Source organism: Protopterus annectens, chromosome 2.part1, assembly GCF_019279795.1.
Source record: "Protopterus annectens isolate FY-2018-M chromosome 2.part1, PAN1.0, whole genome shotgun sequence".
NCBI classification, from domain to species: Eukaryota; Metazoa; Chordata; order Ceratodontiformes; family Protopteridae; genus Protopterus; species Protopterus annectens.
In genome coordinates, this window is record NC_056729.1 from 1,494,715,639 (window position 1) to 1,494,743,322 (window position 27,684).

A 27,684-nucleotide genomic window follows, 5' to 3' on the forward strand; every position below is an offset into this window, starting at 1 on the left:
CATTCTGCAATTTTTGTAGCACTCATCTTCTTGATTTTCCCCAGAAGAGATTAAAGTGTGATTTTCCGAACGTAACCAATTTTCGTATTCTTTTCTTGCTTAGTCCTTAAATGGCAAACATCAAGCGGCTGAACTTGGCTCGTCATAACGCCCGGGATTATCACCAAGCCACAATTTTGTTGTTTAAATTTATTTTTTAAAGAGTCTTTCAAATGTCCTTTAAATGCATCCATGACAAGCATATTTCGAGGATTTTGAAGAGCTTATGGTCTTCTATTCCACATGGAATTAATCCAATCTTCCATAATTTCGGCGGTCATACAATTGTTTTTGGATGCGCATGATTACGTCTTTGGGAAATTTTTCAGTTTTGGGCGCTAGTCTCCTGTTGAGAGTCAATTACAGAGGTAATTTCTGGTCATCTGCTGTAATACACGGCATTACAGTGATGCATTGTTTTTCATTTCCTGTACTGATGATCTTCACCTCTTTCCCACCCTTTGAAGTTGCTGTATAACTACGCAGCATATCAAAGTACAGGGGGGTTTCATCCACGTTTCCAGTGTTGTTGAATTCATACGCATGTTTTGTACGAAGACCGATGATGTCACTGAAACTGCATGAGCTTATACTCAAAATCCGTAGGATGTTTTTGGCAGATTGAAGTTCTCCGTCTCAATGAAATCCTTCCCTTCTCATAAATGTTTCACACCCGCCTCTTGATGCTTTAAAATTCTCGATTCTAAAGTTATGAATGTCTTCTTTTGCCTTGCATTGCAACATTTGGATTCTAACTGGCAGTGCTTTAGATCGAGCATCCTTTATAAATCAACAGTATCATCTGTTTGGTGATATCTTCCTATTTTTGGTCCAGTGAAAGACTTTGTTGAACATTTATAAGCAAAAACAAAATCACATTGTTTATGCCATCAACGGATGTTTGTTTCCTCTATATCAAATGTTTCTGTCCGCTGCTGTATTTCCGTTTACATCTGCATATAAAATTCCCTTCCTTTTCGTACTTGCTTCATAGTGAACTCTTCTTAATGCCATAGAGATACCTTTGATGTGTAGGTGATAAAAATACATACGCAAAAGAAAGTTTGTAAATATATACACACAACAAAGTTTGGGGAAAGACTGAGTACGTACACAAAAATTCGTAAATTGTTTTGTCTTTCGGCTTTTTCCTGGTAAGGGGTTGCCACAGTGGAACTCCGGTTCGCTAATGATTGGCAGTAGATTTTTTACGAAATGCCAAGGTGCCAGCTGGATGCCCAACCTTCAATGAAGGCACGCCCATTTACGCACGCATGTCTTTCGAACGCTACCCAACCGAGGGGAGGACATGCAGACTCCACACAGAAGGCACTCCCAAGGCAAGCCAAGAATCAAACGGGAGAACCTCTTGCTGAGGTAACAACGCTACTGCTGTACCACCATGGATACTACACAAAAATTCGTAAATACGTATACAAAATAAAGTTCGAGGCTTTCCATTAGTATGACAGTGGTCAGAAAAACGTCATAAATATTTTTGGTTTTTTATAGATAGGTCATTTTGTTAATTCCTTAAAAGAATTAATAGAATTTTAAGCATTTTATTTAGCAACTATCTTTTCAGGTAAAACGTGGTCACCTTGGAATATAAGCCGCATCGATTTTCGGAACATTAAAATGGCAAAAAAAAAGAGTGGCTTAGAATTGAATAAATATGGTAATTTCCTTCTAAGGTAAATGTTAGTAATCGGATGAAAGGATTGTTGCATATTTCTAATTTATCATATTTGATAAACATGTAAGAATTTAGTAAAATCTTCTCCTGAATGGTTTTCCATTGTCTAGTATAAGTTGAGTCTATCCAGAATGTAATGTAGTTAAAATTTGTAGCAATGGAATAAAGTTCTACATCTGGGATGCTAATACCACCATACCACCATAATCTTATATGATTTCTTTAAACAATTTTCAGCTTTTTTAAATACCATAATAATGAAGCTAACATTTTTTTTCCATTTTCTTTTAAAAGTTTTGGTCAGGTAATAAAGTTACTGAATGCAATATATATATATAGTCTTGGGTAATATAATAATCTTAATAAGTACTAACCTGTCCTTGAAAATAAAAAAATGAATTCCATTTTTTAACAAAAAGTAACACTCCATTTATTTTTTCAAAATTATTATTAATAATCTTACTCACATCTTGATGTATTTTTATTCCTAAAAGGATTTTTAAGTTGCAGGTGTTGTGAGGGGAGAGGATTTTTATTTTTGTTTGTAAGAACAGATTTGTGGCATATAGACTAGGAGATGTAGCTGCTATATCTAAGTAGCCAAGTGCAAGAATAACGCACTAGTGTGGTACTTGCAGCTTCACACAGGACAATACTGGCTTTAAATTTCAAATTATTGATCATGTAGACCTTTTGGAACTGCAAGGAGACATCCCTAATCTTTTAGAAAAATATGAGCTACTGTGGCAGCTGAAACTTTCAGAAAACCGGGGCTAAATTATTATTGCTCCGTAAAAAGCATACTAGAACTCTGAATACTGCTCCACTGTTTAAAACACTACTAAAAATTTGATATGGGACTGATTAATGCTGACATTACATGCTACTGTTAAAAATAAATGTCAAACATTGTAGATATTTTACATTGAAAATAACTGACATTGGTGCTGTTTTCTGATATTCATGAGTGCACTTTTACTCATTCAAACTAAGTGTTTTCTTGATCCCCAGGGCCTTAATGCTTTATTTTTAACATTTTTCATTGTATTCTACCTTAGCAATTATATCTATGGTGTTCAGCCTACTTAGGTGTTCACTTGTAGATTTATACACATGTTCATTAATATTATGATTTGTTTTTTACACACAAACCTGATGAAGTATTTGATCTTTGTTAAAAGTGTTTCAGTTTACAAGTGTTTATATTTATTCTGATAGATGTCTGGTGGTAGACCTTTTTGTTAGTCATTTTTAGTGAGTTCATAGGTTCATAGGTAGGTACTAGGCTATCGGCCCAAGGGCCTACGCAAGCCTAGCCAACAAGGTTCCCTGGTTTACACCACCCAATAAAGTTATTTTCCTGTGCCACTAACAAGCAGAGACACAGAACTGATCCCCGGGGTGTATTTCCTATTTCCCATCCACTTTTCCAGATTTTTCTTGAGTGCTAATGAAGAACTTCGCTTGACATATATGGGTAGCCTGTTCCAGAGTATGGGAAGTCTCTGGGATAGGAATCTATCCGTCCAGCATGTCCTGATTATTGTGGTGACAAGGTTTAGGTCCCTACAGTGTGTAGCTCGGAGGGTTTGGGATTTCTTTAGGTGTAGCATGTCCTACAGCTCTGGGTTTGACATAGCTTTATCTGTTAGGCAGAGATCACCTCTGAGTAGGCGATATGCTACGGAGTAAAGCTGGAGTTTCTTGAGGCGGTCAGTGTAGGGCATTTGTTTGAGTCCAGTAATCCTCTTTGTGAGGTACTTCTGTGGCCTTTCCAGCTGCTGCAGATGTCTTGTGAGGTACATTCCAAAAGGGGCATTGTACTCTATAATGGGTCTAATTGAGTGATGAGTAGAGGGTAACGATGACCTCTTTCTTCCTGGATGAGAACCCTTTTATGATGAGGTGTGCCACGTAGAAGGACTTCCTGACTACTGTGGTGATGTGACTATCAAAGGAGAGACTACTTTCCACCTGGGTCCCAAGGTCACTTATCACGCATTTGGTGTTAAGTAGATTGCTGCCTATGTGGTAGTTCATGGGTACAGAATTTTTACCAAAGGGGATGACACTGCACTTTTTGGCATTGAGCTTGAGGCCATGGCTCTGACACCAGGCATCTGTCTCAGAGAGGCCCTTCTGTAGGATGTTCACATCATTTGGGGACTTGACTATGGCTCCTAGTTTGCAGTGATCTGCAAACTTCATTAGCCAGAGGCCTTCTGTGTTAGCCTGTACTTCAGAGAAGTAGATACCAAACAGGAGCGGTCCCAGGACGGAACCCTGTGGTACTCCACTTGTCACTGGTTTGAGGTCAGATTTGGAGTCTGCAACTTTTACAGTGTGGGTTCTGTTAGTGAGCCAGTTGGCAATCCATCTTGTGACGTAGGGATTTATGCCTAGTTTATTGAGTTTAGCTATAATTCCAGAATGGGGGATGGTGTCGAAAGCCTTGACGAGGTCAAGATGGGCTGTGTGAACCACTTTACCCTCATGTACGGCTTTGGTGACTGCCTCAAAGAAGTCGATCAGGTTCAGGAGGCATGATCTGCCTTTCACAAACCCGAACTGGGTGGGATCCAGAGTTTGGAGGTTACCAATGTCTTTGTTTGAGTTCAGTGATGATACGTTCCATGGCTTTGCAGACCAGGCTCGTCAGGCTAATAGGTCTATGGTTCCCGGGATCAGTGTTGGCTCCTCCTTTGTGGAGTGGGATAACTGTTGCTGTGCGCCATTCAGTGGGCACAAAGCCTGATGCGAGACTATTATTGAACATGGTGCTTAAGTGGGGAGCCAGTTCATTCTGAAGTTCGTGTAAAGCGCAGCCTGGGATGTTGTCCGGTCCCATGGATGCTGCGTTTTTGGCTTTAGAGAGTGCAGCTTTCACCTGCGTAGTTGTGATTACAGGGACTCTGCATTCTTCCTGTATAGATATGGGCCCTTTAGGGGGTGAGGGGGGGGAGGTAAAGTTAGCACTGAACCTATCTGCCAGGATGTTGGCAATATCAGTTGGTTCTGTAATTTTCATGCCTTTGTGCTGTAACTCAGAGCAGATCTGGGTGTTGCCATTGAGATTCTTGACATAGCTATAGAATGCTTTGTGGTAGTGGCAATTTTATTTTCGTAGCTAGCTATGGAGGATCTTATAAGGGATCTCAGCTTCTTACTGAGGCTGACCAGGGAGCTGCTCCACTCATGGGATTTTACTCTCTTTTGCAACAGTTTCTTCCTTCTGTTTTACAGTTTGTTTATGGCAGGGGACCACCAGATTGGCTTCCTTTTTTTGGATGATAGCGTCTTGGTTCTGTTTGGGATAGCACGATCCATGCACTCATGTAGGTGCTTATAGAGCGCATTTGTGTAGGATTCAGCAGTTGTAACTGTATTGTCCATCTGCATAGGTTTCATGAAGTTCACTACTTCTGTCTTAAGAAGCATGAAGTTGGCTTTGGTGAAATTTCTTACTGTGGTTTCCTTAATGGGGGGTGGGGGTGGGATGTGGATCTCAAGGGTGATTATCTTATGGTCGGATCGGACCAACGAGGAGTTGACTTCAGGTGTGGAACACAGGTCACTCATGTTGGTAATGACTAGGTCTAGGATATTGTTGCCCCTGGTGGGGGTGTGGATAAGTTGATCTAGGGCATTGGAGTTTATGAATTCCAAAAAGTGTTGCGCTAAGGAGTTAGTACACGAGTAGTTTTCCCAGTTAATGGTGGGGTAGTTGAAGTCGCCCATTATTAGGGTGTTTGGTTGAACCCTAATATTTTCCAGTACATCAAGAAAAGAGGAGTGGGAATCCTGGGGCATGGTGAGGGATCTGTAGCAAGCTGCAATTTGGATTGCAGTTTTGCCAATAGTTAGTTGCACTTGGATAACCTTGGATGCATTATGCTGAGCAACTAGCCTGGAGTTAGTTTCTTTATTTGGTTTAGTAGGTTAGCCTTAATAAGCTGTTCTTGTATTATATATTTTAATTTGTCTCTAGATTTTTAGTTTCACTTCTAAGGTAGCACAGTCTGTTTACACTATGATGTTAAAGGGGACTTGGTTAAAGAAATGACTTTAATGCTTTTACTGCTCTTAACAGAGCCACCCTCTATAACCACTCCCTTGCTCCAAATAACCTGATTATTATAAATAATGAACGTTTTTTGATGCTTTTCATTGTAGTCAACTAAGATAGCTTGTTTGTGTGTTTCAGTAAAGGATATTCCATTCTTAACTCAACTGTGGGCTGTCTACTGCCTTCTATTTTATTATTTTGTAGTATGTATTTTACAGTTCGATTTTTTTTTTTTTTTTTTTTTTTTTTTTGTTTAGTGAACTAGGTCTACAACTTAATTCAAGGAGTGAACTTCACACCCTCCACACTGCGAAGTTTCTTCTTGGTTTGTTTTTGACCCAGTATAGGTTGCATACTGGGTTTTCAGATCTATTTCACTTACCCGACATCCCACATAACCAACACACAAAACACCGATCCGACAACACTGACACTTCACAACACCAAAACCACACATACCCGACACGCACACTACCGACACTTCAGAACCCCGTCACACCTCCGTAAAACATACACACATCAACACACACACACAACATACAAAAGAAAAAATGCCACCCTCAACATAACACTAAATAGTACCCCTCACTCACATCCTGCCCACCATCTACACTAAATTAAACCCTTACCACTAAAACAATACTTACACACTACAAATAAAAAACTTTAAACACTTACCTTCACATTTCACGTTCTTTCAGGCAGGATACACCCCCCTGTCCCCCCCCCGGGGTGGGCTTCACCCCCCCATACCTTAAATGTACCAACTCCGAGATTGCACTACGTCCACAAGAGTGGATTTTCTGTTCTGCTCAAGTTGGACTGTAAATCATTCAGAAGTCTGCATTCTGACGTGTTGGTAATCTGACACGTTGGTCTTTTTCGGCTCTGCGTTTACTGTGTCGGTCTACTGAGATTTCGGTAATCTCAAGTAGATCCAGATTTTCTAAGACTTCGAGGGATACCATGGGTTTTTCTTTTTGCAGTATTTTTATTTTATCTCATTGTCCTTTAGGCTGACTGCTTATTTCTGGGTATTCAGATATTCCCGTTTTTCCTACCTTAGACCCAAAGGCAGCAATATTTACCTTGTTTGATTGCCTGATTTCAGGCCCTCACGTGGGAAGTAGCTTTTCCAATGTAGGCATCTTTGTGAATTGCCTGAAACTGAGTCTGTTCTTTCAAGTGGAAGACCTTTCAGTGCTGGATACAAAGGAAAATGGTCTTCCTTTTCTTCTGGGGGAAAAAAAAAGATTTTTCTGCTGATCGCCTCCTTTTTTAAAGACAGCAGGAAGGCCCTTCAGTGATCCGTGGTTGTAAGTATCCTTAAAGCATTTGGGTGCATATTGGTCTCCTTACTACTTCATTTCCAGCCCCCTTGGCTGAGCACCCCTTGAGGAAGATTCACTTTTCCCCAAGGAATTTATGGTGTCAAAATCTTCATTCACTAGAAGGGTGTTAATTGTGATTCCAGTCATCCAGCAGTAGTTTAGATGGTTGGCAGAGGAGGTACCAACACATCCAAGGATGATTTTTGTGACATCCTGTAGGATGCCAAACCCTAATAGGAACCCTTTAGCTCTGGGGAGGTAGAACTATCAGAACTGTCAGTGTAGATGGTTTGCCATGATGTAAACTTAACCAGATTTTGAAGACAACATGGAAATTGGGAATACAGAGAATTGCTAAAGTCAAGACCAGTCATGCACTGTATCAACAAGTGGTATAAGGTAAGACTATTTCTTACCAGCTGTGCATAGACAAGATGAGTCTTGCCATCTAACAGAATCTGCACTTGTAGGCCTTTTACATTCCTTCAGTCCACATTGCCCTTTCCGATTAGTTTGCCGATCATCTCCAGAGTAGCATAAGTTGAAACTGGAACTAGAAGTGTTTCACAGTCTTGTGTGATGATGGGAGAATGCAGAGATAGACACATTTGCCTATTCTCTGATTCATCTACTCAGGAAGTTTGGTTCCAGGTAATTATGCCTTGAAAATCTGAGGCACGGAATGCCTATTCTCGGGACTGGAACAAGGTACCTAAGGTATTCCTTTACTCCAGGTAACCCCATCTTTTCAGTCTCCTGCTGAGAGCAATGGGTGCAAAACAGATGTCATTTGAATAGCCTCCTTTTGGCTTAGATAGTCCTGAATCAGATAAGACGTGGTCCTCCTTTAGTAACCAGTAGGGACCATATACCTTAGACATTAGATCTGCTCGTCTGATAGTCTTTTCAGGCTGTTTGGCTTCTTCCCCAAATCTTATGTATGCCATTCCTCACTCTATAGTTCTTTCTTTTGTGAACCTCAGCCATGAATAGGCATACCTTAGGCTGCTGTTTTTTTTTTTCTTTTTTCTTTTCAATGAAAGCATTGGTTTATCGTTTTTACTTTAAGTAGTGTGTATGTGTAAAACCTATTGCTTAACTTTTCTCCTTTTGATTTATCTATAATTAACGTTTCACTTGTAGTGGTATCAACATCTGTTGATTATATTTCGTTTTCCTCTGTACTGTTTTAGCCAGAAACCAACCAGGTCCATTATTTAAGGCCATGGGTATTGATTGCATGGATATCTTTTTAAGAACTGACATGCTACATTTTTAATGCAGCAGTCAGTTCAGATTTCAAAATATTAAAACTTCTGACAGGATCCTTATGCTTAATTTTGAAGTAACACAGGACTGCAACTTGCCCATGTGAGGCTTCCATTTTTTTTTTTTTTTACTGTAAATGTCTGACCTTTAAATGCAGAACATGGAACTTTTATTTGAGCTTAAAACTTTCCAATTTAAAAGAGAACATGCTGCTCACACAATTTAGAAAAAGAGACTGCTGGCTGAAGATTTGAAGCATTGTTGAGCTAATGAATCCTGCAGTACTAGTGCCAGGGCACTGTATCTTGCCAGCCTGCATCCTGCAAAGTCATATTTTTTTAAGACTGTTTCATGGTCTGAATAAATTTACCCCAGTTGGCATGAATACTTCCTTTGCTGAAAATAGGCTATGCCTGGTGAGACTAACCAAGTCATAAAAAGTAAACAAATTAACTCATAAGTAAGGCGTATTCTTTTCTGCTTCATGAGAAGTGTAATACTGATGAGGCACAGGAAAACTGGTGACTAAAGAAGCATGGGCCTGAGCTGTCTTCTTGAGATGTCAGACTTCACACATCTGGGTGCTGTCCTTCTGTTCCCATGTTGCAGTATTCTTAGTGTGGGATTCTCCACCTCAGGCGACCCAAACATCGGCTCCTATGCAAAAGCTTAAGCCTGGTTGCTGCTGTTGCGTGGGATGTCACACATAGGGCCATAAACCAGGAGGCTTAATTGTGACGCCTGCACGCACAGACCTTAGAACTTTTCTGCTGCAGTCGAACATCAGATTGATCATATCGATCCTGTACTTATCAGGACGTCTAAAGCCAAGTACCCCGTTGCGAAACCTTTCAATTACTGTTGCTTGAGCTTGGTTTGCTTGTTCCTTTTTAGCTGATGTCCACTAAGAAGGGTAAATGCCAGTGCGGATGTCAAATTCTGCATAAAGGCGCCTATGACCGTTGGGTTTTTTGGAACCCAACCATACTGCCTGCTACATTTGCCAATCCTTCACCCCTAAGACACTTTGAAGCCATCTGGCTGCTCTTAATCTTTACTTGGAAAACCAGAGACTTAAAAAAATTAGCACTTAGAATGGATCCGGATTCAGCTGCCAAGGTGGAACCACCTCACAAAAAGGCTTAGGTTTCACTGCCTGCTTCCTCTGCCTCTCCATCGTTGGACACACTGCCAGCCACCAATAATAGGGACTGAGGGACATTCATTAGAGCAGTCTACTTCATTGGCTCCCCTTGAGGTAGCTGTTTCTGAAGTACCAGCCAGAACGTCCATGGTGATGACTCAGACATTGGTTTCCACCAAAGTTGAGGGGGAACCCGGATCCAACGGACACCTGTCTCAGACACCAGAATCTGAAGCCTCTGCTTTAGCTCAAGCCCCTGAACCTAGGCCTTCTCCGTCTCCCAAATCTACTCCTTTAAAAAGAAAACAAAAAAGTAAACATTTATCTCCCTCTACTGAGGAACCTGACTGGCAATCTTTTAACTCAGTCCCTGATATGGCTCTTAGGCCCACTGCCTCCTCTCCCTCCACTATCCCAGTGCTAAGCCCAAGACCTGCCTCAGCTACTTCTGTACTCCCTCCCACTTCCCATGAAGAAGAGGAAGAAATTCTGTAATCATCGGATGAATCTATTACCTACTCAGCCCAGATAGCCTCTCCTCTAGAATACTGTTCCCCTGATGAGGAATCCATAGAAGGTGACTGTCCTCCTGAGGACATCACTTTTGGGGAGACCATAACTAAAATGAAAGAATATTTCAAATGGGATACTTCCCAAATGACTGAAACTCAAAAAAGATATTTTGACTTACTTTTGAATCTCCTTCACCTTCTACCAATTTCACAGTTATACCTGCATACCTGGATGCATCAGCATCTAAAAATCCTGATTCTCAACCACCTGCTCCTAAGAGACCTGAATATTTCTACAAGGTGCCTTGTTTGTGTCTTTCGGCTTTTCCCGGTTAGGGGTCGCCACAGCAGAACTCCGGTCCGCTAATGATTGGCAGTAGAGTTTTACATGCTGGCTTGCCGGACCTAACGCACAACCTTCAAAGAAGGAACGCCCATTCACGCATGTCACCACACAGAAGACGCTCTAACAGAGAATTGAACAGGCAATGTCTAACTGTGAGGCAACAACGCTACCGCAGCACCACCACCGCAGTATTTCTACAAGGTGCCTGATGACCACAAATGTCTTGTGAAGCCCACCTTGGCAGACCCTGCAGTGATTGCTGTAGCCCCAGACAAGCAGTCAAGACTGATCCCATCCTCGTCCCTTCTGCCCACTGACAAGGACAACAAAAACATGGACAGGCTAGAGAAAAGGTGTACATCTCTTCCACCATACCCTTCAGAGATATTAATCCCCAAACCCATATGATCAAGTATGACTTGGTCTTTTTATCCCAAGCATCTATGCTTCTATCCTCCTTATCTGACTCTCCTATCAAGACTGAGGTAGCATCAAAACTGTCCCTGGCATCTCAGGTGGCCAGACACTCAGTCAGATGCAAATGTTCTTCGTGTTTCACTGTTGCAGTCCTTACATTTAGGGTTTTCTGCTTGCAGTAGACCTCAGTCGGCCTGATTTAACAAAGTCTTGGGTCCTGCATCGGTTCCTGTACCTTCTTCATGTCAGATCATCAGGGGTATAAAACATACAGCCGACGCCAATACAGCAGTCTTTCTTGCCGTGCGGTGCCCGAAGCAGAAGCAGTTCGCAAGTGCCAGTCGGCCGACTCCTGAAATTTTCGTTTTCGAGTTTCAGAACTGAAGTCTTCAACTAAAGCTAAGTACCCCTTTGGGGAAACATTTTCTTGCTCCTTACCAATGTCAGTAAAAGTTAATTGCATTACTTGTGGAAAGCAATTACCTCACAAAGATTTTCATTCGTACTGTATTCCTTACCTAGGCCCTCACCACGATGTACCTTGCTGTCGGTTTTGTGCTTTATTTAATCAGCACACTAACCGTCGTCGCTATGTTTTCGCCTCTAAATATTTTGGTTCTTGGTTTAATTATCCAGAAATGTCGTCAGTAAGCCATCTGACTACCATGATTCCGAAAAAAAACCTCAAAGATAAAGACAGAGACAGGCCACCGGGGTCCAAAGCTGCCGACGACGCTTCTCCTAACCCAGTTCGCCGGTACTCAGTGATGCACTTTTGCAGCCCCTGATACCTGCTACTTCTGACTCTCAGGCCTCTACTGAGACCCATTTTGAGTCCGGTATGCCACAAGATGCTTCAACTGTGGAACCTGTGGATGTCTCTACCTTGGATGGGTCTGGAGCCGCAGGCACTGGCTTCTGAGGGTGTTTTCAGGCCTACAGACTTGCATATTAAACCGATGCTTCCTTCTTCATTTAGGTCAAAATCTCGAACCATGCCTAAGAAATGTCATGCTCAGGCCTCTTTGCCTAAAAAACAAATTATAAGAATGGCTGAAGATTTTATATCTCTAATCAGGGGAAGCCAACCTCCCCCTTCTAAGAGACCTAGGACTGAAGTTGTTTATGAATCTTCTGACCAGGATTCTGATTTTTCTGATTATCTGGATTTGCCATTATCTACTTATGAGGATTCTGATGCAGGAGACTGTTTTCCGTCTGCTTCCCCTCCAAAGGATTTTTCTTTTGGTGAGACCTTACATACTCTAAGGGAGCATTTCCACTGGGAAAGTCAGGATTTTTCTGATTGAAAAAAGTGACTTAGGGATTTCTTACTCCTGCCTCAGCATAAGCCTTTAGCTATACCTCCTGTACTAGATATTGTTGATGATGCCTTTTCAAAATCTAGTTTGGCCCCTGATTCTTTGCCTCCTGCTCCCAGAAAACCTGACTAATATTACAGGGTTCCTGATTCGCACAAGTTCCTTTTTAAAAATTCTATTAGGTTCATAGGTTGATACTAGACTGTCTGCCCTAGGGCATTTATAAGCCTAGCCAGAGTGTGTTTGGCTTTTGCCACCCTTTTAGATTAGTAGATTGTGCCTCTGTATAGTAGGTCACAGAAGGTAGCCCTTTTAAGGTTAGTTTACTGTACCTCTGTCAAGCAGGGACACAGAAGAGATCCCAGGGGTAAACTTACGATCTCCCATCCACTCGTCAAGATTTCTCTTGAAGAGGGTCAGTGAGGGGCTCTGCCTAACATGGATTGGGATTTTGTTCCAGAGTGAGGGGGAGCCTCTGGGATATGAATCTGTTCCTCCAGCATGTCCTATTTATTTCTGTGCTGAGGTTCAAGTCTCTGGAGCGTGTAGCTCTAAGGATTTGGATTTCCTGAGGTGAAGCATGTCCATTAATTCTGGGTGGGACATGGCTTTATACGTCAGACACAGATTGCCTCTGAGTAGGCGGTACGCAACTGAGTAGAGCTGGAGTTTCTTTAGCCGAACTGCATAGGGCATCTTTGAGCCCCTTGATCCTCTTGGTGATGTACTTTTGGGGTCTTTCCAGTTGCTGCAGGTGTCGGGTAAGGTACATCCCAAATGGGGCATTGTATTCAATTATGGGCCTGATAAGTGATGAGTAGAGGGGCACAGTGACCTCTCTTGATCTAGATGTGAACCCTTTCGTGATAAGGTGGGCTATATAGAAGGTCTTTCTAACCACTTTGGCAACGTGATTGTCAAAGGAGAGATTGCTATCTACTTGGGTCCCCAAGTCCCTAATTACTTCTTCTGTACTTAATGGATTACCACCTATGTGGTAATTTGTGGGCACTTTGTTTTTCCCAAAGGGGATGACTATGCACTTTTTGGCATTTAGCTTTAGGCCATGGCACTGGCACCAGTTATCCGTCTCTGTGAGCTTGCGGATCCAGAGACTATTTCACAGGGACCCAAGGGCATTAAGGCTTCTACTGCTAAAAATCTTACTCCCTCTGATAGAGACTCCAGGGCGTTGGATAGATGGGGTAAGAAGGTTTACACTTCTGCAACCTTGGCCATTAGGGCTTTAAACTGCCAGTTTCATATGTTAAAGTTTCAACATATTATTGGATTGCTTAAACAGAAAGTTGTGTTGATTCCTGATTGTGCTGAAAATAAAGAATTACAGGATTTAATGCATTCTGCTGAACAGGTTGGAAAACATACTTTGCAATGTGGATCTGATTCATTAGAGGCCTCTTGCAGGGCTGCTGTTACTGCTGTGCTCAGAAGGCATGCTTGGCTTAAGTAGCAATCTTTGCCTGATCATGTTAAAGCTAAATTGTTGGATGCTCTCTTAAATCAGGACCGCCTGTTTGGCAATAAGGCTGAGGAAGTCCTTAAAAAGATGGAAGATAAAGCTAATTCTATGCAGACTGTTAAAGATTTCTTACAAGTTCAGCCTCCTAGATTTAGTAGACACTGCCCCTCTGAAAATTGGTCCTTTCCAGCCCCTTCCAGGTCTTCTCAAGCCAAACCTAGACACAGCAGAAACCCCAGGTTTCAGTCCCAAGGGACACACAAGAATAAGCAGTGGGGGGTTTCAGCACCCAAATCTGGGAGTAGTAAGACTCCCCCTATGGAAAACTGTCTCAATGACTTGCTTTTAAAACTTCCAAGCACTTCCCAACTGAATGCTCCTTTAGGCAGAAAGATTGGTCTGCAGGCCAGAAACTGGGAACTCATTACCCAGGACAAATGGGTTTTAAATATAGGTGCCCCAAGGATACGGATGTCACTTCCACACATTACAAACAATAAGCGGGTGGCCAGATCTACCCCCAAATCAGTGGGCAGAGGCCCAAAATCAAGTACTCTCTCTCTCTCAAACATGGGGGCTAATCAGTTGGTACCAGAAGAGGAAAAGGGACAAGGTTTATATTCAAGGCTTTTTCTGGTACCCAGAAAAGGCAATACATGGCATCCTGTCCTGGATCTTTCTATTCTAAACACCTTTCTGGTGATTCCAAAATTCAAAATACTAACTCTCTTCACCAGCTGCTTCCTATGCTAGGCAAAGATGCATGGTTGGCATCACTAGACCTGCACATACCTATCTTGGAGTCTTGCAGAAGATACCTACGCTTCAAAGCAGGCTACATGCACTATCAGTTCTCTGCACTGCCCTTTGACTTATCAACTGTGCCCAGGGTATTCACAAAGTGCCTAGCTCCAGTCATTGCATTTTGCCGACAAATATTCAAATATACCCATACCTGGACGATTGTCTAATTCAGGCAGAAAGCCAGGACATTCTTTTGAGTCATCTGGCCTTTGTTCAAAGGGTACTGACTTGTCTGGGGTTCACCTTAAACGAAAAGAAATCACACCTGGTACCCTGTCAACAAATTATATTCCTGGGAGTAAGCTTGAATACAACTTTCCAGATGGCTTTCCTCACACCAGAGAAACGGATTCATTTGACAACCTATTTCAAACAAGTGGCCACAAAAACCCAGCTATCTGAAAAGGCAAATACTGCAAGCCTTGAGGTTCATGGCATCCAGCATTTGTCTAATTCCATATGCAAGGCTGCATATGAGGAAACTACAGTGGTATCTCAAAAGCCTATGGTGTCAACATTCACAGGATTTAGAAGCAAGGATTCCTATCATAACCTTGCCTATGCCTAGAGTTCCTTTGGTGAGCAGAGGCCTTCCACCAAAACAGGGGACTACCATTCACATTACCCCTGCCACCCAAATCGTGACAGCAGACGCATCAGGCTATGCATGGGGTGCTCACCTGGCAGGGAAGTGCATTCAGGGCAAATGGAACCCAAGTCAAATGCACCTGCACATCAAAAGGAAATGTTAGCTGTACAGAATGCTCTGACAGCCGTCAAGGACCACAGTCTTCCAGGGCAACTAATGATAAAGACAGACAACACCACTGTCATGTGGTACATAAACAAGCAGGGGGTACACATTCTTACCCCCTCTGCAGACTAGCCATGGCATTGTGAAACACAGCCTTGAGCTACCAAGTGAGTCTACAAGCTCAATTTCTGCCAGAAAACTAAATACACCGCTGGATGGACTAAGCAGAAACCTCATTGACCCACACGAGTGGAAAATGGAACCAAGGATTTTCAACATGTTGACAAGCAAATGGGGGAGCCGAGATATAGGCCTGTTTGCCTCCCCCCAGAACCATCAACTGGACACATTTTGCAGAAGGATTCACCATAAGCTAGCTTGGAAGGAGGATGCTCTTTCCTTCAGTTTATGCCTTTCCTCCTCTGCCTCCGCTTTCCAAGGTACTACTAAAGATCAAACAGGACAAGCCAAAGATTATGTTAATTGCACCAGACTAGCCTGCATCTGCCTCAGACTCCTTCCCTGTTGTCTCAGCTGAAGAACCAGATTCTGCACCCTCAGCTGCAAACCCTGAATCTAGCAGCCTGGCTAATTACCTAATCTCGCCTTTACCATCCCTCAGTAAATCAGTGATGGATATCATTTTAGAGGCAAGGAGGCCTAATACTAGAAAATCTTATGCTGCAAAATGGAAAAGATTTTGTGCCTGGAAAAACTCTCAAGGAATGAGTGCAGCAGTGCCCAATTTACCTCAGATTCTACAATATTTGACTGAGATGCTTCATAAGGGCTTTTCCTTTTCCTCCATCAAAATTCATGCCTCAGCCATTTCAGCTCATTATAGCACAGAGCCTCCCCTCTTCTCTCACCCACTGCTCAAGCAGTTCCTCAGAGGGGCCAAAAATTTAAGGCCACCTCGGAGAGCTCTAACTCCAGCCTGGGATCTTTACTTTATCTTGGAGAAACTCACTCTTTCTCCTTTTGAGCCAGCTGCTACTACATATTTAAAATTTATTTCCTGGAAAACAGCTTTCCTTTTAGCAATCACTTCTGCAAGAAGGGTATCTGAATTTCAGGCCCTTATGGCAGTGGAACCTTTCATCATCTTTCATGCGGACAAGGTGTCCCTCAGAACCAATCCCTCCTTCATGCCCAAGGTGGTATCCAGTGTGGCTCTTAATCAGTCCATTCATTTGCCTACCTTCTTTCCTAACCCACATAAAAAAGGGGAACGGATACTGCACACCTTAGATATGCACAGACAACTTAGATTCTACTTGGACATGAACAACTGCTGGTGGCATTTGCTTGCAGGGACAGAGGGGAAAGCTATTTCAAAACAAACCATTTCAAAATGGATATGCCACTGCATTCATTTCTGCATTCAACCAGGGCTGCATCTCCCTCTACAGCCTTTCTCAGTGGCGTCCCTACTAGGGACATCCTAGAAGCAGCTACCCGGAGTTCTGTACATACTTTCACCAAGCATTATCATTTGCCAATTTTCTCTAAATCCAGAGCTGGTTTTGCCACTGCAGTCTTGCAGGGCCTTATAGCTGTTCCTAATTCTATTTAAATTCCTCCTCCCAACCTTAGCTTTGGCAATCTAACCAAATGTAATGACTGCAACAGTGAAACACGAAGAACATAGTACAGTTCTATACACTTACCATAAATTAGATGTTTAAGTGTATTCACTGTTGCAGTCCTGGTTACCCTCCCTCTAGCCCCCTTTTCTTTTTTTGGCTATACCTCTACTCTAACGTACTATGCTCATAAAGCTTTTTGGTGTATTTGCTTTTTTGCTGGAGGTATATCCTTGTATTTATAGATTTAATTGCTTCCCACCTGATATCTGGGGCAAGAAAAACTGATGGTGTCGGCTGCATGTTTTATACCCTGATGTCATGGAATAAGGGACAGCAACCGATGCAGGACCCAAGACTTTGTTAATCAGGCCAACTGAGGGCTACTGCAAGCAGATTACCCAAATGTAATGACTGCAACAGTGAATACACTCGAACAGTCTACATTTATGGTAAGTGTACACAACTGTACTTACTCTGGACTGCCCTTTGGCTTCTCTACTGTGCCCAGGGTATTCACAAAGTGCCTAGCTCCAGTCATTGCATTTTGCAGGCAAAGAAATATTCAAATATACCCATCCCTGGACGATTGTCTATTTCAGGCAGAAAGCCAGGACATACTTCTGAATCATCTGGCATTTGTACAAAAGGTGTTAACTTGTTTGGGATACACCATAAACGAAAAGAAATCACAGCTGGTACCCTGTCAACAGATTGTATTCCTGGGAGCAAGCTTGAACACAACTTCCCAGATGGCTTTCCTCACGCCAGGGAAATAAATTCACTTGACAATTTACTTCAAACTAGTGGCTACAAAAACTCTGCTTTCTGCAAGGCAAATACTGCAAGCCTTGAGGTTCATGGCCTTGTGCATTCTACTAATTCCATATGCAAGACTGCATATGAGGAAATTACAATGGTATCTAAAAAGCCTACGGTGTCAACATTCTCAGGATCTAGAAGCAATGATTCCTATCATACCTTGCCTATGGTTAGAATTCCTTTGGTGGGAAGACGCATGCCACCAAAACAGGGAACTACCATTCACTGTACCCCCTGCTGCCCAAACCCTAACAACAGACGCATCAGACTATGGATGGGGGGCACACCTGGCAGGAAAGTGCATTCAGGGCAAATGGAACCCAAGTCAAATGCACCTGCATATCAATCAAAAAGAAATGTTAGCTGTACAGAATGCTCTGACAGCCTTCAAGGACCACATTCTTCCAGGACAATTAATGGTAAAGACGGACAGCACCACTGTTATGTGGTACATAAACAAGCAGGGGAGTACCCATTCTTATCCCCTCTGTAGACTTGCCATGGCTCTGTGGAACACGGCCTTGAGCTACCAGGTTCATCTACAGGCTCAGTTCCTGCCAGGAAAACTAAAAACACTGGCAGACGAGCTAAGCAGAAATCTCATGGACCCACACGAGTGGAAACTGGAACCAAAGAATGTTATGTAGTCCAATCTCACCTACATTCTTACCTGTGGGTTCGGAGCCGAATGTCTGCTCCGACTCGGCCATACTTTTAGCGCCAAGTCTTTCAATTGGCTGAGCTAAGATGGTATCCCATGCTGCACTGCTCTCTATCCCCAGATCTTGTTTGCCGCTCGTGTAGCTCGGACGTGGTCTCGCTCTTGCTTTTCTTTATAGCAGAGAAGTTTTTTGCAACAAAAGCTATTTTCATAGCTATTTGTGTGTGTATCTTGAACTGTGTTTGTGGAAAAGTTGTTTTTCTCTTTAGCGTGTTCTTGTGGTATCCCACTAGTTGTTTCCAACGGGCTAGGCCCGTTTCAATTAGAGGACCTAGTCTGTACCCTTGCTTTCCTTGTGTGCTAACTTTATTTCCCTTGGGTTAAAACCGTTTACATTAGAGGAATTAGTCCTCCCTCTTGTACTTGTGTTCTAGTACTGTTTTAGTTAGAGGTCTTTGTGGTGTACTGTCTGCTTGTTCTGTTCCCGCGCTTGTGGCTGATTGACCATTGGTCTGGTTGTTGGGTTAGTTATTTGAGCCCTCCAGCTTTAAGAAGTGCACAAAGTGTATAATATGTCCATCACTGATGGACACACTGTTTGTGTGTAGTGTCTGGGGACCCTGTAGAACAAAGTTTAAGTCCCAAGGCATAACAGGTTTAGAGACAGGAGGATGAAGCAACAAAGTGCCTTTCAGGAAAGCCTTACAGTGTCTATGTGCCATTAAACTAGGTTAGTCTGCGACGTGAAAGGTAGAAATCGCTGCCAACTGGACTTTAATGGTTGCGGCAGCTGATCCCTTGTTGAAAAGCATTGAAAGGAACTCCAATACTGACGAGATTGGAGCTGTGTAAGGGTCAATCTGTTTGGCATGTGCCCAGATGGAAAATCTCTTCCATTTGCTGTAATAAATCTTCCTGGTCGAAGGCTTATGAGAGGAAGATAGAATATGAACCACATCCGGCGAAAAATGGTAAAGCCTAACTAATGACGGAAGTGGAGTTGCCAAGCTGTCAACTGGAGGGTCCGAAGAGAGGGATGGAGCTGCCCTGACATGTGAGTCAGTAAATCTGGTTGTGGGTCCAGAATCCAAGGAGCGTCCATGCGATAGGGATGGAGAAAGTGGAACCAAATTTGATGAGGCCAATGTGGAGCAATCAGAATCATTTTGCTTCCCAAGGATTGCGCTTTCTGAATAACCTTTGACAGCAAAGGAACCGGAGGGAAAGCATACAATAGACCGGAGGGCCAATCGTGGACTAGGGCGTCCTTGGATGACTCCCCCTGAGGGGGGGATAAGGGTGAAGTAGCTGCTGCATTTGGCATTGAGGGGCTGGCAGAAAGGTCGCAGCAAGGCTGACCCCACCTGCGGAAAATCTGCTCCGCAGCTTGACAGTTCAGGGACCACTCATGAGGCATCAGAATAGCTCTGCTTAGCCTGTCTGCGATCACATTGGACTTTCCCGGAATGTGCGTTGCTACCAGAAAACATTGGGAAGACGCTGCCCACTGCCACACTCGCATGGCCTCTCTGCAAAGGGATACAACTTGGTTCCTCCCTGTTTGTTCAGATACCATACCACCGACATATTGTCTGAGTGGATTGCAGTAGTCCCAGGAGGAAGAAAGCTCTGAAGTGCTTGCAACGCTAGTAGCACTGCTCTCATCTCCAGAACATCGATATGCAGATGCATCTCATGCTCTTGTCACGTGCCTTGGACTGTCCTGCCTAGATAATGCCCCCCCCCCCCCAATCTGGGAGGCATCTGTGGTCACCGTGGCAACCGTAGGTGAAGGAACAAAGGGTTTTCCCGCACTGAGGTTGTCTCTGTGAAGTCACCAACTGAGATCCTGTCTGCACCTGTCTGAGTAGAAAAGGGTGAGAAAGTGGAAGACGTTGAAGGGACCACTGGGTGAAGAGGTGCCACTGAAGGAGCCTCATATGTAAACTTGCCAGGGGAACTAACATAATAGCACCAGCCATCGTCCCCAACAAGTGGAGGACCAGTCTTGCCTTCACTCTGCTCAGAGGGAGCAAGGGGTTAATCTGTTGTAAGACTCTGATTCTTTCCTGTGGTAGAAACGCACGCATGAGCACGGTGTCTAATTCGGTACCTATAAAGGTGACATGCTGCGAGGGCAACAAGGCAGATTTTTCCCAGTTCAAGGTGATGCCCAACTGTTGACATAGGTTGATAGTAACGTCTCTGGTCTGAAGTAGCAGATGCCTGGTGGTGGCAGTAAGGAGCCAGTCGTCCAGGTATGGAAACACTTGGAATCACTGACATCTCAAGAGAGCAGCCACCACTGCCATGCATTTGGTAAACACCCTGGGGGTTGTGGTGAGACCAAAGGACAGGGCTCGAAACTGAAAGTGACTGGCTCCCAGCCAGAAACGGAGGTGACTTCTGGATGCCCTGTCCATCTTTATGTGGTAGTAAGCATCCTTGAGGTCGATGGAGCACATCACACTTCTTTTCCCAACAATGGGAGAATAGATTGCAATGTGACGATTCGGAACTTGGACTTTTGCACATGGGTGTTCAATCGGCTGAGATCCAAAATGGGTCTCTGGTCCCCTGTCCTTTACGGCACCAAAAAGAATCTAGAGTAAGTCCCTAATCCGATCTGGTCTGAGGGGACATGTTGGATGGCTTCTTTTTCTAGCAGCTTTGAAACCTTTGAAGCTGCGGAATCCCTTTAACTGGGTGGAACATCCGGGATTTTCTTGATTGGAGGGGGGGGGGTTGACGAGAGGGGAATGATATATCCTCCGGAAATTATTCGTAGAACCCATTGGTCCTGGGTGATACCTTGCCAGGCCGCCGGGTATAGTGAGATGTGACCCCCGACTTGCTCTGGAAACACACAGTCGGGCCTCCCATCAGGAGCGGCGGTAGGGAGAACCACAAAAGGAATCATGGTCTCCTGAGTTACGAGGGCCTCCTCTGCCCCGAGGGCAGTGTCTAGCTGAATAACCACCCCCTCCCCTGCCTCTGGAGGGGGACTCACCTTGTGCATTGGGAAAAAACCTCTGTGATTTCTTGAACCACATCTTCCCACCACTCTGGGCCTTGGGATAAGGCCTGGAGGGAAGGGAAAAACTGACTCCTATGGCAGACAGAGTTTTTCCCTCTTGCTCGCACCTAGTGAGAGTGTCTTTCACCTTGGTTCCGAACTAAGAGGAACCATCAAACAGGGCGTCTGTGAATGTAGATTTGAAGGCCTCCGCAAAATGACAAGGGCGCATGCAGGCATGTCTCCTCAGAGCAACTCCTGAACTTGCAGCCCTACTTGCTCCCTCGGCTGCGTGAGAGATCAGCCTCATGGAGGAGTTTGCAATAGAATTGAGGGTAGACATCTGAGCGTAGACTTTCTGAGCCACCGCCTTAGAAACGTTCCCCGTTAGAGTATCTCCATGTTCCTTTAGGAGCTCTCTCTCGAGCTGTGTAAAGTGTGACAAGTAATTCAGTGACCGTAAAGTAAAGGCCGCTGAAGAAAACGTACGCTTCCCATACCGGTCCATAGTCCTAGACTCCTTGTTAGGGGGATGGACGGTGGAAGAAGTCTCAGCAAATTCCTTCTTGGTGGCTGCTGCCATCACCATGGCATCCACAGGGACTCCCTTGGATAGAAATGCCTTATCAGAAGGGGCAGACAAAAATTTATTGGGTCTCCTGGGGACTTGTTCCACAGAGTCAGGGGTTTCCCACACCCTTCGACAAACCAGATCCAGAAGCTCGTCGAAGGGTGGGGACACCCAGGAGGTGGAGGGCTGAGCTCCTCCTCTTCGGAGGGGGCTTTGAATGACCAGTCACCTCTTTGCTTCAAAATCTCTAGGATGTTAGAGAAAGAAACATCCTCAGAGGATGACTTAGGGGACCCCTCCGATTCCTCGATGTCAGTGTCTGACGTCAGAGACTCATCTTGGGAATCTATGTGCTTCCTCTTGCACATTCTCTTTCTGGGTGGCTCCTCAGGCAAAAACATTGAGGGGCCCTCAGAAATATGGGGACCACTCATGGGGGTACCCTGAGGCCTTGGAGCTCCGCTGTCAAGAGATGGAGGGCGAGCAGAGACCTGCACTGGTGCTGTAGGGTACAGAGTGACCAAACCATATGATGCTGCTGACGACCTGGCCAGCGCGCTCCGCATGGCCTCAAAAGCTGGTCCTCCCGGGTCCGAAGATCGACCAGCCATGGAAGACCTCGGATCAGAAGGGACCAGGTCTGAAGCCAAGACAGGAGTCAGGAGACTAAGAGCCAAGAGGTGTCCCAAAGCCTCTCCCTTAGGTCCGACCGAGGAATCCTGAGTCCTGAACCCCGTGGACAGCGCCGATGGGGTCAGAGCTGATGTCGGAACCGATAAGCCAGGAGGGGCTGTCAGAACCGACCTAGCAACATCAGACTGAGCCGAGCACTCCGGCTCCGAAAGCTGAGATGCGCTCGGAGGAAGTATTGATGTAGGTAGAGGGACTGGCTCCGGAGCCGACTGGGTCGGAGCCGAAAACAATTTAGCCAGTACCGGTGACTGAAGAAGTCTCTGCACCACTCTATCGACGTCCACATCCGATAAGGTCCTGGAGGATTTTGAGGATAGGGAAGGAGATCGAGACCTCCTCTCTGAAGGAGACCTATGAGGAGGAGATACCGGCCTAATGCTAGGCGACCGGCTCCAAACAGGCTCCGAGAAAATAGGAGCCGAAGCAGGTTTCATAGACACTAACACTTCCTGCGGCCCCGAGGACAATGGAGCTGAGGATATCATTGAAGATTTAGCTGTTTTCTCCGGCGACTCCGAGGATACTGATGGAGCCGGGGATTACTTTTTAGCCTTGGAAGATTTAACTTTTGATGGAGAAGACTTAAAGCTGGAAGCACCCTCCAAACCCTCCTCGAAAGAGGGTTTCAGAAGTCCCTTCAAAATGAATTTGTTCTTCCTTTCCTGAAGAACACGCGGGCTAAAGGCATGACAAAAACTACACGATTCATGGAGGTGAATCGCTCCCAGACAGTACACACAAGCAGAGTGTCCATCAGTGATGGACATCTTATAACTACACTTCGTGCACTTCTTAAAGCCCGAGGGCTTATGCACCTTAGTATCTTTAGACATAGTCACCACAAAAATGAGTAGCTAACCCAACAACCAGACCAACGGTCAATCAGCCACAAGTGCGGGAACAGAATAAGGAGACAGTACACCACAAAGACCTCCAACTAAAATGGTCCTAGAACACAAGTACAAGAGGGAGGACTAATTCCTCTACTTTAAATGGTTGTAGCCCAAGGGAAATAAAGTTAGCACACAAGGAAAGCAAGGGGACAGACTAGGTCCTCTAACTGAAACGGGCCTAGCCCGTTGGCAACAGCTAGTGGGATACCACAAGAACACGCTAAAGAGAAAAACAACTTTTCCACAAACAGTTCAAGATACACACACAAATCGCTATGAAAATAGCTTTTTTTGCAAAAAACGTCTCTTCTATAAAGAAGAAAAGAGTACTTAGCCACAGCCAAGAGCGAGACCACGTCCGAGTTACACAAGCCGCAAACGAGTTCTGGGGATAGAGAGCACTGCAGCATGGGATACCATCTTAGCCCAGCCAGTTGAAAAACTTCGAGCTAAAAGTATGGCAGAGTCGGAGCTGACGTTCGGCTCCGAACCCACGGGTATGAATGTGAGGTGAGATGGACTACATACATCGAACGTTATGGTGAGTACATAACTTCGTGTTTTCAACATGTTGATCAACAAATGGGGGATCCCAGACATAGACCTGTTTCCCTCCCCCCAGAATTACCAGTTGGACAAATTCTGCACAAGGACTCCCCACAAACAAGCTTGGAAAGTGGATGCTCTGTCCTTCAGCTGGAAAAATCTATCAGTTTATGCCTTTCCTCCTCTGCCTCTGCCTCTCCTCTCCAAAGTACTACTAAAGATCAAACAGGACAACCTAAGGATGATACTGATTGCACCAGACAGGCCACGCCAACACTGGTGTATCCTCTCTTGCGCAGTGTGTCACAGCTGGCCCCATGGCACCTCCCTCAGACCCCTGCCTTAAGGATGATACTGATTGCACCAGACAGGCCACGCCAACACTGGTGTATCCTCTCTTGCGCAGTGTGTCACAGCTGGCCCCATGGCACCTCCCTCAGGCCCCTGCCTTGGTGTCTCAGCAGGAGAGCCATATTCTGCACCCCCAGCTTCAAACCCTGAGCCTGGTAGCCTGGCTAATTACCTAATCTCTCCGTTACCATCCCTCAGTAAACAAGTGTTGGATGTCATTGTGGAGGCAAGGAGGCCTAGTACTAGAAAATCTTATGCTGAAAAAATGTTAAAGATTCTGTGCCTGGAACCAAACTCAAGGGATCTCCACAGCAGCATCCAATTTACCTCAGGTTCTTCAGTGCTTAACTGAGATGCTTCACAAGGGTCTTGCCTTTTCCTCCATCAAAATTCATGCCTCAGCCATTTCAGCTCATTACAACACAGAATCACCCCTCTTTTCTCACCCACTGCTCAAGCAGTTCCTCAGAGGGGCCAAAAACTTAAGACCACCCAGGAGAACCCCAACTCCAGCCTGGGACCTTCATTTTGTATTGGAACAACTCACTCTTCCTCCTTTTGAGCCAGCTACAACTGCAGAGTTAAAATTCCTTTTTTGGAAAACAGTTTTCCTTTTAGCAATCACTTCAGCAAGAAGGGTATTTGAATTGCAGGCCCTTATGGCAGTGGAGCCTTTCATCATCTTTCATGCGGACAGGGTGTCCCTCCGGATCAATCCCTCTTTCATGCCCAAGGTGATTTCCAGTATGGCTTTTAATCAGTCAATTCATTTGCCAACCTTCTTTTCTAATCCACAGAACAAAGGGGAACAGATACTGCACTCCTTAGATGTGCACAGACAACTTAGATTTTACTTGGACAGGACTAAACATCTAAGGAAATCTGAACAACTGCTGGTTGCATTTGCTGCAGGGGCAGAGGGGAAGTCTATTTCAAAGCAAACCATTTCTAAGTGGATAGGCCATTGCATTAATTTCTGCTATATGCACCATGGAAAACCTGTCCCACAGGGGATTAGACCCCATTTCAACCAGGGCTGCATCTACCTCTACAGTCTTTCTCAGAGGTGTCCCTACCAGAGACACCCTAGAAGCTGCTACCTGGAGTTCTGTACATACTTTCACCAAACATTACCATTTGCCAGTTTTCTGTAAATCCAGAGCTGGCTTTGCCACTGCAGTCGTGCAGGGCCTTATAGCTGGTCCTAATGCTATCGAAATTCTTCTTCCCATCCTTAGCTTTGGGAATCTACCCAAATTTAATGACTGCAGCAGTGAATACACTCGAACATCTACATTTATGGCAAGTGTACATCCTCCCTCCAGCCCCCTGACTTCTTTTGGCTATACTTACATTCTCCTTTACTTTACTTAAAAGCTGTTTGGTGTATTTGCCTTTTTGTTGGAGGTTTAACCTTGTATGTGTGTGTGTGTGTGTATATATATATATATATATATTTTTTTTTTTTTATTGCTTCCCATTAAGGGGGGCACCTGACATCTGGGGCAAGAAAAACTGATTTGTACCCCTGACTACCTGATGTCACTGAAGATGAGACAGCAACTGACGCAGGACCCAAGACTTTGATAATCAGGCCGACTGAGGGCTACTGCAAGCAGATTACCCAAATATGATGACTGCAACAGTGAATACACTCGAACATCTACATTTATGGTAAGTCTACACAACTGTACTTTGTTGACTACTCTCACCATCACTGCTGGCTTGGTTGGGCATGACAGGACAGGACGTTCTCACTTTATTGATAATTCATCCATTTGCATAAAAATTGTGAATAACACCATAAAATAATTTACTTGTGACTGGTATTTTGTTTGCCTGCTTGGTAAATTACTTTGTACTTGTTTAGTGACACTCGTTTTGTGAATGTCCTTACAGAATTTTTCCATGTTGTGTAAACACTTGATGTGTGCCTATGTGAAGCTAGTTTCATCAGTGTCCTTGTACTGTCCCTGAATGTTAATAAGATAACCAGATCACTGTGTTCAAGTGAGCAGTTTAATCAATTGTCTCTGGGCTGGATTTGGAATGAACACATTTTTTGATGTGTTAATGCAGTACTTTACATGTTTTAGTAGTATTTCAGATGCAGCATTTGTTCTATATTCAAACTAACTCGTGTTTTAATCTTTTCTACTTTTAGGTGGAATTTTCTATGATGTTGCTGTACATGACATTGACGTAGTTAGTTGGTTACTTGGTGAAAGTGTGCCTGATATTATATTTTCACTAGGACATGCCTTCTGTTCAGGTAGGAGTGACATCTTTCCTTCATTTTAGCACTGGCTATTGTTACAGAATTCATTTAGTGTGATATGTTCGTAAATGTAGCCTGTTCATTTCTCTGAACATACACAGTTCACTGTTTAAGAGTTGAGAAAATGCATTTGAAATTCTTTTATATTTTTGGAGATATTATCTTTCAAACTGGGAAGCAATTAGTTCAGACCATTGTTTTCTGATTTTTTTCTCAAAACATCTTTTTTCTTTAACAGTATTTCAGACATTTTGCAGGATGCATATAGAAAAGTTAACATAACAGGAACATCCCTGCTGATCACACAGCAATATCCAATGTCTTGTTTCTTCCAGATTTTCACTGTGTAGTTCTTTGTGTGTGTGCGTCACTAGACATTACAGTGACTTTCTTATGTTTATAAAATATACTGACAGCTTTGGCTTTCATTCGAAATTTGAAAGATTTCTTGTATCAGTCAACATGCCCCAAGGGGAAGCTGTAGCAAGCCAGAGTTCAAGTAGGGAGTTGATTTTTAGCATAGCTCAGCATCTGCAAGAAATGTTACGATTTCAGCAGTGTGCATTGGTGAAGCAAGATTAGTTTTATTAAACCATAATACATCTTCACAGTGACAAATGCAATTATGCCATATATATGTATATGTGTATATATATATATATATATATATATATATATATGTGTATGTATATATATATATGTATGTGTATATGTATATATGTATGTATATATATATATGTATGTGTATATGTATGTGTATATGTATATATGTATGTATATATATATATGTATGTGTATATGTATATATGTATGTATATATATATATATATATATATGTATGTGTATATGTATATATGTATGTATATATATATATATATATATATGTGTATATATATGTGTATATATATATATATATATGTATATATATATATATATATATATATATATATATATATATATGTATGTGTATATATATATATATATATATATATATATATATGTATGTATATATATATATATATATATATATATATATATATATATATTTATGTATATGTATGTATATATATATATATATTTTTTTATT

The 27,684-nt window shown here is 43.4% G+C and overlaps 1 protein-coding gene across 2 annotated transcripts in view; it reads left to right on the forward strand.

Moving 5' to 3' along the window:
* LOC122794507 (myo-inositol 2-dehydrogenase-like) overlaps positions 1–27,684 on the forward strand; it is a 624,687-nt gene that overhangs the window by 321,459 nt on the left and 275,544 nt on the right. For both annotated transcript variants that reach the window (XM_044062956.1, XM_044062955.1), the window contains one exon: positions 26,484–26,591. In XM_044062956.1, coding sequence (XP_043918891.1) covers positions 26,484–26,591 — 108 coding nt within the window. The remainder of the gene's footprint in view (positions 1–26,483; positions 26,592–27,684) is intronic.